This window comes from Carcharhinus amblyrhynchos, chromosome 6 (genome assembly GCF_965287045.1).
Source record: "Carcharhinus amblyrhynchos chromosome 6, sCarAmb.v2.hapA, whole genome shotgun sequence".
In the NCBI taxonomy this organism is placed as follows: Eukaryota; Metazoa; Chordata; class Chondrichthyes; order Carcharhiniformes; family Carcharhinidae; genus Carcharhinus; species Carcharhinus amblyrhynchos.
Genome location: NC_137329.1, coordinates 474,212 through 492,406, shown reverse-complemented (window position 1 = coordinate 492,406; position 18,195 = coordinate 474,212). Strand labels below are relative to the sequence as shown.

Sequence of the window (18,195 nt, the reverse complement as noted above, 5' to 3'; positions counted from 1 at the left end):
TAACCCATCCTTTCGGACTTGTACGAGGTTGCAATGGTCCAGATATCTGAAACCCTCCTTCCTACACCAGCTGTTTAGCCAGGTATCGAGCTGCACTATCTTCCTATTTCTAATCTCACTAGCATGTGCTGCAAGGCGTAATCCTAAAATTACAACCCTAGAGGACTTGCTTTTTAACTTTCTACCTAACTCCCTAAACTGCTGCTGCAGGACATCATCACTGTTCCTATGTTGTTAATATCATTGCTCTTTCATATTCCTGAATGATTGTACATGATCTGTATTGGTTAATTAAGATTATTCACTTATAGGAATGGCCTATATTCAATTTCTAATCTGTTTAAATGTACCTTTGCTTCACCTGGGATTGGGTAACAAAGATACAGATCTTACTTTTTCATTGTTATAAGTCAAGCAGGTGCCAACATAGTTACAATCTGTCAGCGCTCGGTCTAGATTCAGATGAAATCAGCAACTGAAATAAGGAATGGAAGCCACCTAACAAACTCTCCTTCACTTCTACAAAGGCAGCTATGTAAAAATATACTCGTCTCAGATGAGTATCCAACACTCGCTGTCAAATAATGACCAAAAATGATCTTTAAAAAATGCTCCACTAATCATTTACATATTCTCTCTAAAGATGATAGTAGATGTTTGCCATCCTACATTAAATGATGTATATTTTCATTTGACTCAAATATTTTGTTCATTAAGACTCAATTGCAAAATGAGTGTTTACGTAGAGAAATGTTACGGACTTTTGCTTAGAAATCTAATTGGAATATAATTGTGAGACTTGTGCAAATTCCACTGTAAATTGTATCAATTCCTTCTATTTTAGAAGGAAAATTAAATGGAGGCCAGACACAGATCACAAAAAACCTGAAATCATGATTCAATTTTTGTAAAAACTTTTATTTATTTTGTTTTGTTACAGTGTGTGGTTTATTTGAGGGTACTTTAGAAAAAAATCACAATGTGCAATCACTGCCACAAAGGAGGCATCAGATTCCACTGTCAGGGACGAGTTGGATGTTACAAGTAAGGTTGCCAAGGGTACAATAATCCATGAATGCTTGTCGTATTTGTTATGATTGCTGTCTGAAATATTTCACAGTTGCACAAAAAGCCCTTCCGTCAGACATGGGGAGGGAGGGTCCAGTTTAAATCACTTCCTGAGCTGTCAGCTGAGTCGCAGTTATTATCTTTTTATTCATACCTCTGGGCCTTATCAATCCTGCCCGGCCTGCAAAATAAGACCAAAAATAATATAATTGATCTCCCAGTAAATACTGAATATAAAAGCTTCTGAGTGGAGTACAACCTGCCCAATAAAACAGCAAAATAAAAATAGGAAAATACGTGATCATAAGAGTTCGGTTAAGGGCTGCCACGGTGGAATTTTAGTTGTTACCCTTCAACCAGCTGGTCATTCTTGAAGGACATTTTTAAACATAACCTGGTTAAAGAACACTTTTTTTTTTAGGAACTATATTGCTTAAACGCTCCTGCCTGATCCATTGTCTGCTTTTATTTAATCTAGAAACCTATTGCTTTGATAGCACTGTTAAATATTTGCCACAGCTCCTACACCATGCACATTTCCTTTTGAGAGACAGATATTTTGCTACATTAAGCAAAACGCTTTTAACAAACACAAGTATTTAGGAATATTTCACATAAGAAACCACCCAAAAACAAAAGAAAACATAGGATGTTCTTCAGGTGCTAAGCTTTATCTCTAGACATCTGTACGTTTTGAGATTACTCCAGCCACCCATTTACTAATCAGTTGAAACAACACTGATGCTAAACTGTGCAGATTATAATCTTTGAATTGTCATGAACACTGTTTTATTCATAAAGATGAATGTTACAAATATAAGTCTAATTGAGGGTATTTAGAGTGCAGAATAAACAAATTTGAGATAAGAGTCTATAATGCAACAAATTGCAGACATCAAATATCGAAATTGAAATAAATACATTTTATTTTTATTGAATGCACAGAACAAAAACAGACATACATACAAACATGCAAATGAGGAATAGGCCATTTGGTAACCTTTTCAGTCTGCTTCACTATTTAATATCATAGCTGAGAGATTGGTCTTACTGACTACCTCTGATATACTTAGACTCCCTTATTAATCAAGAAATTATCTCCCACTGCCTAAAAATATTCAATGACCTTGTCTCCATCACTCTCGAGGAAAGGGTTCCAAAGACACACAACCCTCAAAAAAAATTCTCATCTGTCTTAAGTAGCAACTCATTTTTAAAGTGTCCCCACTTCTAGTCTGTTGCACAAGGGGAAATATCCTTTCAGTAGCTATTCTGCAGCTGTATTTTCTTGTTGCAGTAAGTTCAATTTGTTAAAATAATCTTCAATTTGTAGCAAGACACTTAGCTCCAGCAAGAGAGCCAGACACTTCAATCAAGTTTCAGCTTAATCAGTAAGCTCCACATTGAATTAAGACCTCAATGCTTGCAGGTATCTCCCTGTAGGGGAAATCATTGCTAATATTCACATCAAAACCAACGATAATCTACCCTGTAATAAATTAGACAGGCTGAAAACAATTGATAGAAACATAGAAAAGAGTAGGCCAATCAGCACTCGAGCCTGTACTGCCATTCATTTTGATCATGGCCGATCATCAAATTCAATATCCTGATTTCACCCCCCCCACCCCATATCCCTCTATCCCATTGGCCTCAACTACGTTCTGTGCTAGTGAATTCCACACATTCACCAGATTCACTCAGTCCTAACGGTTTACCCCTTATCCTCAAACTATGACCCTTAATTCTGGACTCCCCCACATTAGGAGCATTCTGAATCTACCCTGTCTAATCCCATTAGAATTGTATAAATTCCTACAAAATTCCCTCTCCTTCTTCTAAACTTCAATATAATCCTAATCGACTTTCCTTATATGGCAGACTTTTTTTTGACACAGGCAGTAGTGGGTACCTGGAACTCATTGCCAGGTGAGGTAGTGGAAGTGGACACGATAGTGACTTTTAAGGGGCGTCTTGACAAGTACATGAATAGGATGGGAATAGACGGATACGGTCCCCGGAAGGATAGGGGGTTTTAGTTAAGTTGGGCAGCATGGTCAGTGCAGGCTTGGAGGGCCAAAGGGCCTCTTCCTGTGCTGTAATTTTCTTTGTTCTTGACAAACCTGCCACCCCAAGAGTCAGCCTGGTAAACCTTCGCTGCACTCACTCTACAGCAAGGGCATCCTTCCTCAGATAAGGACACAAACTGCAGAGTCCTCACCAACGCCCTGTATAATTGCAGTAAAACATCCCTATTCCGATATTCAAATCCTCTCACTATAAAGGCCAACATACTGTTTGTCTTCTGTACTGCCTGCTGTACTTGCATGCTTACTTTCAGTGACTAATGCACGAGGACACCAAGGTCTCACTGAGTATCCACCTCTCTCAATTTACACCCATTCAAGTGATAATCTATTTTTTTGATTATTGTCACAGTGAAAAGTATTGTTTCTTGTGTACTATACTAAGCGTACTGTTCATAGAGAAGGAAAGGCGAAAGTACAGAACGTGGTGTTGTAGTCATAGCTAGTGTGTAGAGAAAGATCAACTTAATGTGAGGTAGGTCCATTCAAGTTTGATGGCAGTAGGGAAGAAGCTGTTTTTGAGTCGGTTGGTATGTGTCCTCAGACTTTTGTATCTTTTGCCCAATTCTAAAAGAAGAGCAAATGTCCAGGGTGCGTGGGTCCTCTATTATGCTGGCTGTTTTTCTGAGGCAGCGGAAAGTGTAGGCAGCGTCAATGGATGGGAGGCTAGTTGATTGATACCCTTTGTAGTTTATTGCAGTCTTGGACAGAGCAGGAGCCATACCAAGCTGTGATATACCCAGAAAGAAGTTGGTGAGAATTGTAGTGGATATGCCAAATTTTCTTCGTCTCTTGAAAAAGTAGAGGCATTGGTGGGTTTTCTTAACTATAGCGTCTGCATGGAGGACCAGGACAGGTTGTTGATGTGGACACCTAAAAATCTGAAACTTTCAACTATTTCTACTTCAAAGTGGATAGCTTCACAATCATCCATATTATACTACATATGCCCACTCAGCCTGTCCAAATCATGCTGAAGCATCTTTGCATCTTCCTCACAGCTCACCCTCCCATCCAACTTTGCATCATGTGCAAATTTGAAGATAATTATATTCAGTTCCCTCTTCCAAATCATTAATATATAATGTGAACAGTTGGGGTCCTGGCACAGGTCCCTGTGGAACCCCACTAGTCACTGCCTGTCAATTGGAAAAAGACCCATTTATACCAGCTGTTTGCTTCCGATCTGCTAACCAGTTTTCTATCCATCTCAAGACACTACCCACAATCCCATGTACTTTAACTTTACATGGTAGCCTGTTATTTGAGACCTTGTCATAAGCCTTCTGAAAGTCTAAGTAAACCACATTCACTGGTTCTCCTTGGTCAACGATACTGGTTACATTCTTAAACAATTCAAATAGATTAGTCAAGGCATGATTTTCCTTTCATATATCCATGCTGCCTTCGTCTGATTATACCAGTGCCTTCCAAATGCTGAACTATGAAATCCTTAATAATGGAGTCTAGCAACTTCCCCAGTAGTGATGTTAGACTCACTGCTCTATAGTTCTATGTTCTCACTTATCCCTCTTAATTCTCTTCTGCTATAACCTACCCTTTCACACCACTGTGCATCTTTAATTGCTCCCAGCAAATGCCCTCACACACCATCAATATTCATTGCTTCTTAAACAAAAATTAGAGGTTGCTTTGGAGCATCTTTATTAGAGAAAAAACTATTGCTCATCCCCTCTTTTAAACAGAATAATGGAAATCGTGCGATTGAAACTAATGTGGCAAGGGGCTAGGAATCTTTGCAACAATTCAGAGCATAAGGAATCAAGAACAAGAGGAAAATACAGTAAGGGGAATAAGGAAAGTAACAGGCAGAGAAATCAAGGGCCAGAGTCAGATAAGGACCAAGAATAGTAGTAAAGGGAAAAGTAGCAAGTGCCCACCTTAAGGCTTTTACCCAAATGCTCGGAGCATTCAAAACAAAATGGATGAATTATTTGCACAGATAAATGTAATGGGGTATGATATAGTTGGCATTACAGCGACATGACTCCAAGGTGAGCAAGGAACTAAACATTGAGGGCCAGTGTTTGGTAAGGACAGTACAGATAGAAAAGGTGGTGGAATTGCATTGTTGATTAAAGATGATATTGAGGAAAGATATTAGCATAGATGATGTGGAATTTGTATGGGTCAAGTTAAGAAACATGGGGCAAAAACATTGGTGGGGGTGATATACAGAACACCAAACGGTAGTGGTAATGCTGGAAAAAGTATTAGATAGGAAATCAGGGAGGCATGCGTTAAAGGAACATCTGTGATTCTGGGCAACTTTAATCTGCATATAGATTGGGAGAGTCAAATTCGCCACAGTACAAGAGGAGAAATTTCTGGAGTGCATACAGTAATTGGCTTTCTGGAGCAATACGTAGAGGAACAAAAAAAGGGAGCAGGCCATCTTGGATTGGGTTGTTGTGCAATTAAAAAGGATTAGTTGGCAATTTAGTTGCGAGAAAACCCTTGGGGACGAGTGACCATATATGGTAGAATTCTTTTGTCAAGGTGGATAGTGATGTAGTTGATTGAGACTAGGGTCCTAAATCTCAATAAAGGTAACTATGATGGTATGAATTGACCATGACGGACTAAAAAACATTACTTAAAGGAAAGACAGTGGATAGGCAATGGCAGGCATTTAAAGAACAAATGGGTAGCTCCAGAAGTTGTTTATTCCTGTTTGGCATAAGGGTGGTAAGGGAATTGTGGCCAAACCATGGCTTACGAGGTGAAACTGGAGATAGTATCAGATTCAAGGAAGAAACAAAAGGCCTGAGGATTGGGAGCAGTTTAAAATTCAGCAAAGGAGGACCCAAGGGATTAAGATTGGAAAAATAGAGTATGAAAATAAGCTAGTGGGGAATATAAAAACTGACTATAAAAGTTTCTATAGGTATGTAAAGAGAAAAAGATTGACAAAAACGAATGTAGGCCTCTTATAATCAGAAATGGGAGAATGCCGAACAGGGAATTAAGAAATGGCTGAGGAATTAAATTTGTAATTTACTTCAGTCTTTACAAAGACATAAATAATGTACCAGAAGATGCTGAGAGAAACATGTTTTATTGAGGAGTTGAAGGAAATCAGCATTAGTAGAGAAGTGATTTTGGGGAAATTAAAGGTAGATAGATCTCCAGGTACTGATCATCTGCATCCCAGAATACTAAAGAAAGTTCAGAAGAGGGTCCATTATACACTAACCTGAAAGTGGTTGAGTTTCCTTTTATCCAAAAATCAAACACATCCAAAGAGCACACTGTTTGAACCTCAACAACCTTTACCTCAGGAAGTCTAGGTTTTTATCTGCACTGTTACCTTCTGATTGTTGTGGTGAACATGTCAAAAAGAAAATTACAGGTACCTTGTATTTATTTTTCAGTGATAATCCTGACTTTTCTAGCCATTTTAGCTACTTTAGACCAGTGAATCACAACCAATGTGCCACGGCACGCTGGTGTGCCACGCAGAACGCCCCCCCGCCTCTCCCCACAAAGTGTGCTGCAAAGAAACATTCAAAATTCATGTAATTAAAATTAAAATCCTCATCCTCAGCTCGACAGTCAGCATCTCCAACGCCCAACAAAGTTTGGCCTCCCGTGCATTCACAGGCCAGGAAAGATGTAAAGTTCAGATTTTTAAAGTTGGTCAGGCCCATGTGCATGATTAACGGACTTGGCGCTGAATATAAAGGTCACATGCACCCACACAAAAAGCAAAACTCAAAGTATGAGTAACCCAGAGTACTTAGAGTACCCCTGGAAACAGTAGCTCCATTGGTGTTTATTTACCAAAATTCTTTGGATTCTGGAATAGTTCGTACAGATTGGAGGGTAGCTAATGTAAGCCCGCTATTCAAAAAGGGAGTACAACTATAGACCAATAAGCCTATCAATACTGGGGAAGTTGCTAGAATCCATTGTCAACGATTTCATAACTTGGCAGTGGTATAATCAAAGTCAGCAATGGACTTACAAAAGGGAAATCATGCTTGACAAATCTATTGGAATTTTTTGAGGATGTAACTAGTACGAGTTGACTGAGGAGAACCAGTGGATGTGGGTTTATTCAGACTTTGAAAGCTTTCAACAAGGTCTCACATAACAGACTGTGTAAAGTTAAAGCACATGGGATTGCGGGTAATGTCTTGACATGGATAGAAAGCTGGTTAACAAAATTGTTTTGCTGCAATTGCAGTTTTGGTATCTTTATCGGAAGAACATAAGAACATAAGAAATAGGAGCAGGAGTAGGCCATCTAGTCCTTCGAGCCTGCCCCGCCATTCAATAAGATCATGGCTGATCTGTCGTGGCTCAGTTCCACATTCCCGCCCTCTCCCCATAACCCTTAATCCCCCCTCATCAAAAACCCATCAACCCACGCCTTAAAAATATTTAGCGAGGTAGCCTCCACCACTTCAAACGGGCAGAGAATTCCAGAGATTCAAGAAGAACACCAAAACTGCATACACTACACCACATGTGGCCTCACCAACATGCTGTACAATTGCAGCAAAACATCCCTACCTTTATATTCAAATCCTCTCATTATGAAGGCCAACATACCATTTACTGCCTTTACTGCCTGTAGTACCTGCACACTTACTTTCAGAGATTGATGCATGAGAACTCTAAGGTCTCGTTGAGTATCCCCCCTCTCGATTACACCCATTCAAGTTATAATCCGTCTTCCTATTATTGCTACCAAAGTAAATCACATTTATCCACATTATGCTGCATCTACCATGCCCACACATTCAGCTTGTCCAAATCACACTGAAATGTGTGGGCATGGTAGATGCAGCATAATGTGGATAAATATGATTTACTTTGGTAGCAATAATAGGAAGACGGATTATAACTTGAATGGGTGTAATCGAGAGGGGGGATACTCAACGAGACCTTAGAGTTCTCATGCATCAATCTCTGAAAGTAAGTGTGCAGGTACTACAGGCAGTAAATGGTATGTTGGCCTTCATAATGAGAGGATTTGAATATAAAGGTACGGATGTTTTGCTACAATTGTACAGCATGTTGGTGAGGCCACACGTGGTGTAGCGTATGCAGTTTTGGTGTTCTTCCGATAAAGATACCAAAACTGCAATTGCAGCAAAACAATTTTGTTAACCAGCTTTCTATCCGTGTCAAGACATTACCTGCAATCCCATGTGCTTTAATTTTACATAGTCCGTTATGTGAGACCTTGTTAAAAGCTTTCAAAGTCTGAATAAACCCACATCCACTGGTTCTCCTCAGTCAACTCTACTAGTTACATCCTCAAAAAATTCCAATAGATTTGTCAAGCATGATTTCCCTTTTGTAAGTCCATTGCTGACTTTGATTATACCACTGCCAAGTTATGAAATCGTTGACAATGGATTCTAGCAACTTCCCCAGTGTTGATGTTAGGCTTGTTGGTCTATAGTTGTACTCCCTTTTTGAACGCTGTTCACTTTAGTCTTACTGATTTGCACTACAATGAACCAGACCATAAGTCAGTGTTGTACACCATATCACTGCCATTACGTAAATGTACCAAAAACAGAAACCTCAAATATCCTGGACAGTAAGAATCACTGGGGGTAATGGAGATATAGCAGACAAGCATTCTGGAGGTTCAAATTTAAAGCCCATCATAAAATTTCTGAAAGAGCTCAACAAATCTGGTCATGTTTGGGGTGCTATTTACATAACAACACAAGAACCGGGAGCAGGAGAAGGCCATTTGGCCCTTCAAGTCTGCTCTGCCATTCAATAAGATCATGGCTGATCTTTTTGTGGATTCAACTCCACTTACCCGCCCACTCACCATAACCCTTAATTTCTTTATTGTTCAAAAATGTATCTATCCTTGCCTTAAAAACATTTAACGAGTAGTCTTAACTACTTCACTGGGCAGGGAATTTCAAAGACTCTCAAACTTGTGTGAAGTTCCTTCTCAACTCAGTTCCAAATCTGCCTCAACCGCCCTGCCCCCCCTTTATTTTGAGGCTATGCCTCCTAGTTCTAGTTTCACCTGCCAATGGAAACCATTTCCCTGCTTTTATCTTATCTATTCCTTCTTAATTTTATATGCTTCTATAAGGACCCCCTCATTCTATTAAATTCCAATGCGTATAGTTCCAGTCTACTCAGTCTCTCCTCATAAGCCAATGCTCTCAACTCTGGAATCAACCTAGTGAATCTCCTCTGCACCCCTCCAGTGCCAGTATATCCTTTCTCAAGTAAGGAGACCAAAACTGTACACAGTATTCCAGATGAGACCTCACCAGCACCTTATACAGCTGCAACATAAGCCCCGTTTTTAAACTCCATCCCTCTAGCAATGAAGGATAAAATTTCATTTGCCTTTTTAATTATTGCTGCGCCTGCAAACCAACTCCTTGAGATTCCCGCACAAGGACACCCAGGTCCTTCCGCACAGCAGCATGCTGCAATTTTTTTTAGTATTTAATAGTCCATTTTGCTGTTATTCCTACCAAATTGAATGACCTCACATTTACCAACACTGTACTCCATCTGTCAGACCTCGCCCACTCAGACTATCTATATCCCTTTGCAGACTTTCAGCATCCTTTGCACATTTTGCTCTGCCACTCATCTTGGGGTCATCTGTGAATTTTGACACACTACACTTGGTCCCCAACTACCAATCATCTACATAGGTTTAATTTCTATTTAGCCATAGTCTTACTCCACAAGTTTACATAGAACATAGTACAGCACAGGAACAGGCCCTTCAGCCCACAATATTGTGCCAAACATGACTCCAAACTAAATTAATCCCGTTTGTCTGCCCTTGGACCATATCCCTCACATATTCATGTGCTTATCTAAAAGCCCCTTAAATGCCTCTATTATATTTGCCTGCATCACCACCCCGGCAGCGTATTCCAGACCTAGTCCCAGTATGGAACCTATTCAAACACCATTAGTCATGGACTTCCAGCCAGAAAAACACCCTTCCAACACTACTCCCTCACTTCTTTTCCATCCATCTTAATCTTCGGGATGAGTTTACCACGAGAGACCTTGTTGAAAGCCTCACTAAAATCCATATAAGTAACCTCCACTGCTCTACGCTCAACGATCACCTCCTCGGAAAAATCATCAGGTTGGTTAGAAAGGACCTGCCCCTCACAAAGCCATGCTAACTTTCCCTAATTAGGCCATGATTTTCCAAATGTGTGTTCAATCCAATCCCTAAGAATCCTCGCCACTAGCTTCCCAGACAGTTTAAAGTGATACGTTGCTTGACGGCTGTTGCTCTAGTGAAATGGGCTTTTCTCATACTGACATATTATTAACTATTATTAATGCATTGCTTAAAGATCATTTGTTCATGATCTTGTCATCTGGAGAGTCAAAAACATGCTAAGAATTATGCTGAACCTTGGGCTAAATACAAAGCTAATGAAACTGGATGGGAAGATGCCAAGAGGGTTCAAAAATAAATGCAAAATACTGAGGATGCTGGAATCTGAAACAAAAACAGAAAAATAACAGCAGATCTGACAGCATTTGTGGAGAGAGAGAGAGAATAGATCCAATGTTTGAGTCCAGATGACACTATGTCAGAGCTGAAGGGTCATCTAAACGCGAAACGTTGCCTCTATTTTCTCTCTCTCCACAGATGCTGTCAGACCTGTTGAGATTTACCAGCTTTTTTTCTGTTAAAGTACAAAAATAGTTTAACTTGCTTTCAAAACACATAGTGGGCATAATTCTTAGCAGCTATTTGACTCTCCAGGTGACAAAATCATGGACAAATACTCTTAAAGCAATGCATTAGTAAACAGTTAGTAATAAGTCAGTATGAGAAAAGCCCATTTCACCTGAGCATTGCTCTTTGTTCATTTACCCAGCTTCAGATCAAATAACATTATGACTACTTTGAAATTGAGAGTTTAGGTAACATACATAAATTTTATGAAAGCAGACATGACCACCAAGCCAGTATAGAGAATCAACTAAAAGTCTGGTGAGCCAGATGACCAGTGGGGCACACAGGATGCTTGTAAGCGTGGCATGAAAGTCCATAGCATCGAATGTCACAACTGGCATCACTAGCTGGCGACACCTGCTGTGGGCTGGCATGCACAACCACAGCAAGTAGTGGCTAAAATGTCTTGGAAACCGAACCAAAAATATCCAGCAGCGTTAAGTGCTTCTGACAGAACCTACCCTCTCAAGAATTGACCTTCACAACAAAAGTGCACCAAATGAAGGCACTCATCCAAAATGGATGGTTCGTTGCACGCATGTCATCTGTTATCAATGGAAGGAAGCCAAAATATAAACAGGTCAGAAAGTCTATAATGTACGAAAAATTCCATGTACTGAAAGTCTAATGCATCCATTTGTCCCCATGTAAAATGCTTACAAATAAATTTTTCACTCCTCCTAGAAGTTGCACAGAAGATCTAAAATATACCCCAGAAAAAACATAATTGAATTCAATCTCTTTTTTGAGGATTTCTTTCTACTCAGGCATTACCTGACTCCTGGAATTGAGTTGGAATTTTTTAAAATGCAATTGATCAAAGTCTTTATCTTCGGCTGCCCAAAAAATTGAACTGCACTCTTGACTTACTTTTCTGATATGCAAGCAAAACAGTGTACTCCGGATATTGAAGATCTGAAATAAATAGAAAATACTAGAACTTCTTAGCAGGTCAAGTAGCATCTGTGGAGGGATGCAGGTTGAAAATATTTTGGCAGAACTGGATTACACTGAAAAAGTTAATTGAACTGAAACATTTAACTCCACAGGTACTGCTTGAACTATTGAGTAGAATACTCCCTTATTTGGGTACATCTGATCACTGAATACTTGATACTGAAATCAGGTGAAAGTAGTTTATTGGCAGCTTGAACATTAAGCCCTCAGTACTTTCAAGAAAACAGCCTAATACCCAAAAGCAAAGCATCTTCAAATTAGGTGCCTGAATTATAGATTTTGATGAAACAATATCTGTAAATTCAAAGCCAATGCAGATGATTCTCAACAGTAGATCTAAAGTCATGGATCCAAAATAGCTGAAATGATCAGCCTTTGAAAGACTCAAATGTGGAGGCAAATTGTTTATTTTAGAAAGATTATACCTGTTTGGACTGAGGTATCCCATAATGAATCTTAATCTTCCATAGCCTCGTTACAGCATACTGATCGTTAAGATAATTTGGGCAATGACTACCTGACAGCTATATATAAGCTAGAGTAGTTGAAGCAGAGGTATAACCTCCTACCTTGCATTGTAACAGCAGCACAAATATCCAGACATACTATGGCCATAACACCAGATGTGGCTTCACCCAAATCCCATGTAGACTAGACCTGTCTCTACACCTACCTTTTGTGCTCAAGAACTAGTTTGATCATGACTACAAAATTCCTCTTCATGTGAATTAATTTCTAGACTGCTTAGGGTGGCATGGTGACTAGCACTGCTTTCAGCGCCAGGGACACAAGCTTGATTCTGGCTTGGGGTAGTGTCAGTTTACACATTCTCTCTGTGTCTGCGTGGGTTTCCTCCAGGTGGTCCGGTTTCCTCCCAAATATGCGCTGGTTAGGTCGAGTGGCCGTGCTAAACAAAATTGACAAAGATCAAAATTCTATTGAGGATACATTGTGTGTACATAAAGAACAGTTGATTAGGAAAATAATTAATTCACCACCTCCAACTAGGGAAGACAACAAAACAGTTCCAATCAAAGGAGAAACTGATAATTGCTCTGAAGTCATAGCATTTACATAGCAAGGGAAATGGAAGTATAAATATTGGACTGCTCCTGCAGGTGAAATACCTTAATTGCCATTATAAAGACTCCTTCATTCAATGAACTTTTTGTACATGAAAGATGTGAGGAACAAAATACAGCAAACACAGGCATTAAAAATCCAAATCTAGTGAAAAAAAGACAAAGAACAGATCTGGACTTTCATCAGAACACTACTAAAATTTGTTTAGTGTAAAATGCAAGATAAATTGTGCGAACAAAATTCTGCTACAATTCTCAAAATTAACAATAATGGAGGATGACATAGGTATAGAAAGGGAGAGGAACTAAAAATATATAAGCCTCCAGGCACAGATGAGAGGCATTCTATGCTATACAGTAAATGGCAGAACCCTTGAGTATTGGTAGGCAAAGGGATCTGGGTATACAGTACACAGGTCACTGAAAATGGCAATGCAGGTGCAGAAAGTAGTCAAGAAGGCATACAGCATGCTTGCCTTCATCGGCCAGGGCACTGAGTTCAATAATTGGCAAGTGATATTGTAGCTTTATAGAACCTTAGTTAGACCACACTTGGAATATAGTGTTCAATTCTGGTTGCCACACTTCCAGAAAGATGTGGTGGCTTTGAAGAGAGTACAGAAAATATTTACCAGGATATTGCCTGGTATGGAGGGCATTAGCTATTAAGAGAGTTGGAGAAACTTGGTTTGTTCTCACTGGAACGACGGAGGTTGAGAGGTGACCTGATAGAAGTCTACAAGATTATGAGAGGCATGGACAGAGTGATAATCGGAAGCTTTTTCCCAGGATGGAACAGTCAATTACTAGGGGTCACAGGTTTAAGGTACGAGGGACAAGGTTTAAAAGATGTACGAGGCAGGTTTGTTTTTTTTTTACACAGAGGGCGATGGGTGCCGGGGAAGGTAGTGGAAGCAGATATGGTAGCGACTTTTAAGGGATGTCTTGACAAATACATGAAAAGGATGGGAATAGAGGGATATGGTCCCTGGAAGCGTAGGCAGTTTTAGTTCAGTTGGGCAGCATGGTAGGTGCAGGCTTGGAGGGCTGAAGGGCCTGTTGCTGTGCTGTAACTTTCTTTGTTCTTTGTGTGGCAAGAGACTGGAGGAGCTCTAACTAATTTTCAAATCCCCTCTGGCCACAGGTGAAACTCCAGAGACTGGAGGGCAGCTAACCTGATGTCATTATTCAAGAAAGAAAGTAGGGAAAGACCAGGCGATTACAGACCACTGAGTGTAACATCAGTGGTAGGGAAAGTATTGAAAAAAATTCTGACGGACAGAATTAATCTCCACTTGGAGAGGCAAGGATTAAATCAAGGATGTTTAACAAATTTGTCTGAATTTTTCAAAGAGGTGACTAGGTGTGTAGATGAGGGCAGTTGCAGTTGATGTCGTCTACATGGAAATCAATAAGACTTTGACAAGGTCCATTATGGGAAGCCGATCAAGAGTCCATGAGACCCAGCGTAATTTGGATCCAAAACTAGCTGACTGACAGGAGGCAGAGGGAGTTGGTTGAAGGTTGTTTGTGTGGCTGGAAGGCTATGTTCAGTTGTGTGCAGCAGGAATCTGGGTCCCTTGCTGTTTGTAGTATACATTAATGATCTAGATGGGAATGTGGGGTATAACCAGTAAGTTCACAAATGACACAAAAATTGGTAGTGTGGTAAACAATGGGGAGGAAAGCCTTAGATTACAGGGTGATACTGACAGGCTTGTTAGATGGGCAGAACAATGGCAAATAGAATTTAACCCTGAAAAGTGAGAGGTAATGCATTTTGGGAGCACTAACAAGGCTAAGAAATACATAATGAATGGTAGGATGCTGGGAAATACAGACCAGAGAGACCTTGAGTTACATGTCCATAGGCCCCTGAAGGCAGCAGAAAAAGTAGATAAACATGGTTAAAAAAGCATTTGGATGTGTTCCCTTTTTATCAGAGGCATAGAATGAAGTAGCAGGGAGGTTATGATGGAGCTGTATAAAACACTGGTTAGGCTACAGCTGGAGTACTGTGTGCAGTTCTGGTCGCCACACTATATGAAGGATAATGATTGCACTAGAAAGGGTGAACAAGAGATTCACCAGGATGTTGCTTGGGCTGGTGTTTTTCAGTTATGAAGAGAAGCTGGTTAGGTAGGGGTTGTTTTCCTTAGAGCAGAGAAGGCTGAGGGGGTACCTTGTCGAGGTGCACAAAATGAAGGAGGACATAGATACGGGAGATAGGAAGAAATGTTTCTCCTTAGTAGAGGGGTTAATAACAAGAGGGCATAAATTTAAGATAATGGGTAGAAGATTTAGAGGGGATTTAAGGGAAAACTTCTTAAGCGTTTAGTTGAGCATTTGAAATGCCATAGCATACAGGCTTCAAACTAAGTGCAGTAAAATGGAATTGGTATGGATGGTTGTGTGACGGCCAGCACAGACAAGGGGCTGAAAGGCCCACTTCTATGCTGTAAAACTTTATGACTCTAAATTATCAAGGAGTATTCAACATCTTTATTGTTGTTAAACTCATGGGAAAGTATTTTCTTTACTGAATATTTAACTTAAAGTCACTTTGGAAATTTATACTAAATTAAAAGCTAGTAAGGATAACTTAGTCTGAAAATACTGTCTTCACCAAACCACACCCTTCATCTCTGACATGACTATACTGAATAATGAATTACTGTTTAATTATAGTTCTTTCTCGACAACGAGACCCCAAGTTGGCAAGTGTGAGGTGGTCCACTTTGGTAGGAAGAATGGTAGGAAGGACTATTACTTACGTGGCGAAAAACTGCAGCAGGCGACGGTGCAGAGGGACCTCGGGGTCCTTGTGCATGAGTCGCAAAAACTCAGCTTGCAGGTGCAGCAGGTGGTCAGGAAGGCGAATGGGATGCTGGCCTTCATAGCGAGGGGGATTGAATATAAAAGTAGGGAGGTCTTGCTGCAGCTGTATAGGGCATTGGTGAGGCCGCAGCTGGAGTACTGTGTGCAGTTTTGGGCGCCGCACCTGCGCAAAGATATTTTGGCCTTGGAGGGAGTGCAGAGGAGGTTTACTAGGCTGATACCGGAGTTGAGGGGGTTGAGCTATGAGGAGAGGCTGAATAAACTAGGCTTGTACTCGTTGGAGTTTAGAAGAATGAGGGGAGATCTCATTGAGACGTATAAGATGATGAATGGGATGGATAGGATAGAGGTGGAGAGACTCTTCCCGCTCAAAAAAGACACTAGGACTAGGGGGCACAGCCTCAAGATAAAGGGGGGGCGTTTTAGAACGGAGTTGAGGAGGAACTTCTTCACTCAAAGGGTGGTGAATCTCTGGAATTCTCTACCCGTTGAAGTGGTGGAGGCTGCCTCGCTAAATATTTTCAAGAAGCGGGTTGATGGGTTTTTGATAAGAGAGAGGATTAAGGGTTACGGGGAGAGGGCCGGAAAGTGGAACTGAGCCACGACAGATCAGCCATGATCTTATTGAATGGCGGGGCAGGCTCGAAGGGCCAGATGGCCTACTCCTGCTCCTATTTCTTATGTTCTTAAACTGGAAAAATAATTCTCTCTTTTTGCAGAATCCCATCTTTGTAGGCATTAGTACTGGAGGACTTAATGTCATAGCTAATTATTCCAAAGACAGTTCAAATTAGACGTATTTAGGATAATTTGGTTTGTGCGCTAAAATGCATCATCACATCCAGAACTGAGTCACATTACTGACATTCAAAAATTATAAACTTTTGCCAGCTATTCAAACCATACAAGTCCAGTTAATGCTCATTCATACAGTATCAACCCTAAAAAAACTACAAAGATACATACCACTTTCTCATTATTCACTTCAAACCTCACCTTAGTTCATCTATACACCAATCAACTGCAACACATTAAGTCACATACGATCTACGTACCAGCACAAAAATAACCCATCTAGTTATTAGTGTTACAAGATAAATGCCTCAGTGACAGTATATACCAGATGGCAGCAACAGCGATTTATCTTTCAACTGCATTCTTTCTAGCACAGCAGCATTTAAAGGCGGCAAATTGCTGCCTATAGTTCAATGCTGGCATCTAATTCATATAAGAGTTGAAAGATAAGTAATAATGGATATCTATCACATTGCACAAAATAGTTTGAAGATATAACAAATTGCAAAACCCACATTTATTTTGAATGGTATACCAATAATGCCATAAATGAGATAATCAATAAGATCTTATTACAGCAGCTGCAAATAATTTGCCTTGAGGATCTCAGGCTTCTTTATATTCCAGGACCACTTACTTAAACCAATGAACAAATGGCTTAAAGTGTCTAAGGTACTTTGAAGTGCTTTATTACTGGTCCAAGTACACAAAGAAAACACAAAAATCCCCCAAGTATCACCAGGACAACATTCTAGGCACAAGTGCAAACAGCTACAGAAGGTTAGGGTGCACAGAATTGGGGGTAATGTGTTAGCGTGGATAGAGGATTGGTTATCTAACAGGAAGCAGAGAGTTGGAATCAATGGGTGCTTTTCTGGTTGGCAGTTGGTGACTAGTGGAGTGCCGCAGGGATCGATGCTGGGGCCTCAACTGTTTACCATTTACATAGATGATCTGGAGGAGGGGGCTGAGTGTAGGATAATGAAATTTGCTGACGACACGAAGATGAGTGGAAAAGCAAATTGCGTGGAAGGTGTGGAAAGTCTGCAGAGCGATCTGGATAGGCTGAGCAAGTGGGTGAGGACCTGGCAGATGGAGTATAATGTTAGCAAATGTGAGGTTATCCACTTTGGTAGAAATAATAGTAGGAGGGATTATTATTTAGAAGGTGAAAAGCTGCAGCATGCTACGGTGCAGAGGGATCTGGGGGTCCTTGTGCACGAATCGCAAAAACCCAGTCTGCAGGTGATCAAGAAGGCGAATGAAATGTTGGCCTTTATAGCGAGGAGGATAGAATACGAAAGCAGGGAGGTCTTGCTGCAACTGTACAGGGTACTGGTGAGGCCGCAGCTGGAGTACAGTGTGCAGTTTTGGTCGCCGCACTTGCAAAAGGATATATTGGCCTTGGAGGGAATGCAGAGAAGGTTCACTAGGCTGATACTGGAGATGAGGGGGTTAGCCTATGAGGAGAGATTGAATAGACTGGGTCTGTACTCGGAGTTTAGAAGGCTGAGGGGGGATCTTATAGAGACATATAAGATAATGAAGGGGATAGATAGGGTAGAGGTAGAGAGATTCTTCCCGCTTAGAAAGGATAGCAGGACTAGAGAACACAGCCTCAAAATAAGGGGGG

The 18,195-nt window shown here is 40.5% G+C and overlaps 1 protein-coding gene across 2 annotated transcripts in view; it reads right to left on the bottom strand.

Moving 5' to 3' along the window:
* Positions 1–897: 897 nt before the first annotated feature.
* Positions 898–18,195, bottom strand: part of caprin1b (cell cycle associated protein 1b) — a 237,663-nt gene continuing 220,365 nt past the window's right edge. For both annotated transcript variants that reach the window (XM_080189836.1, XM_080189837.1), the window contains one exon: positions 898–1,249. In XM_080189836.1, coding sequence (XP_080045962.1) covers positions 1,167–1,249 — 83 coding nt within the window. In that variant the 3' untranslated portion in view covers positions 898–1,166. The remainder of the gene's footprint in view (positions 1,250–18,195) is intronic.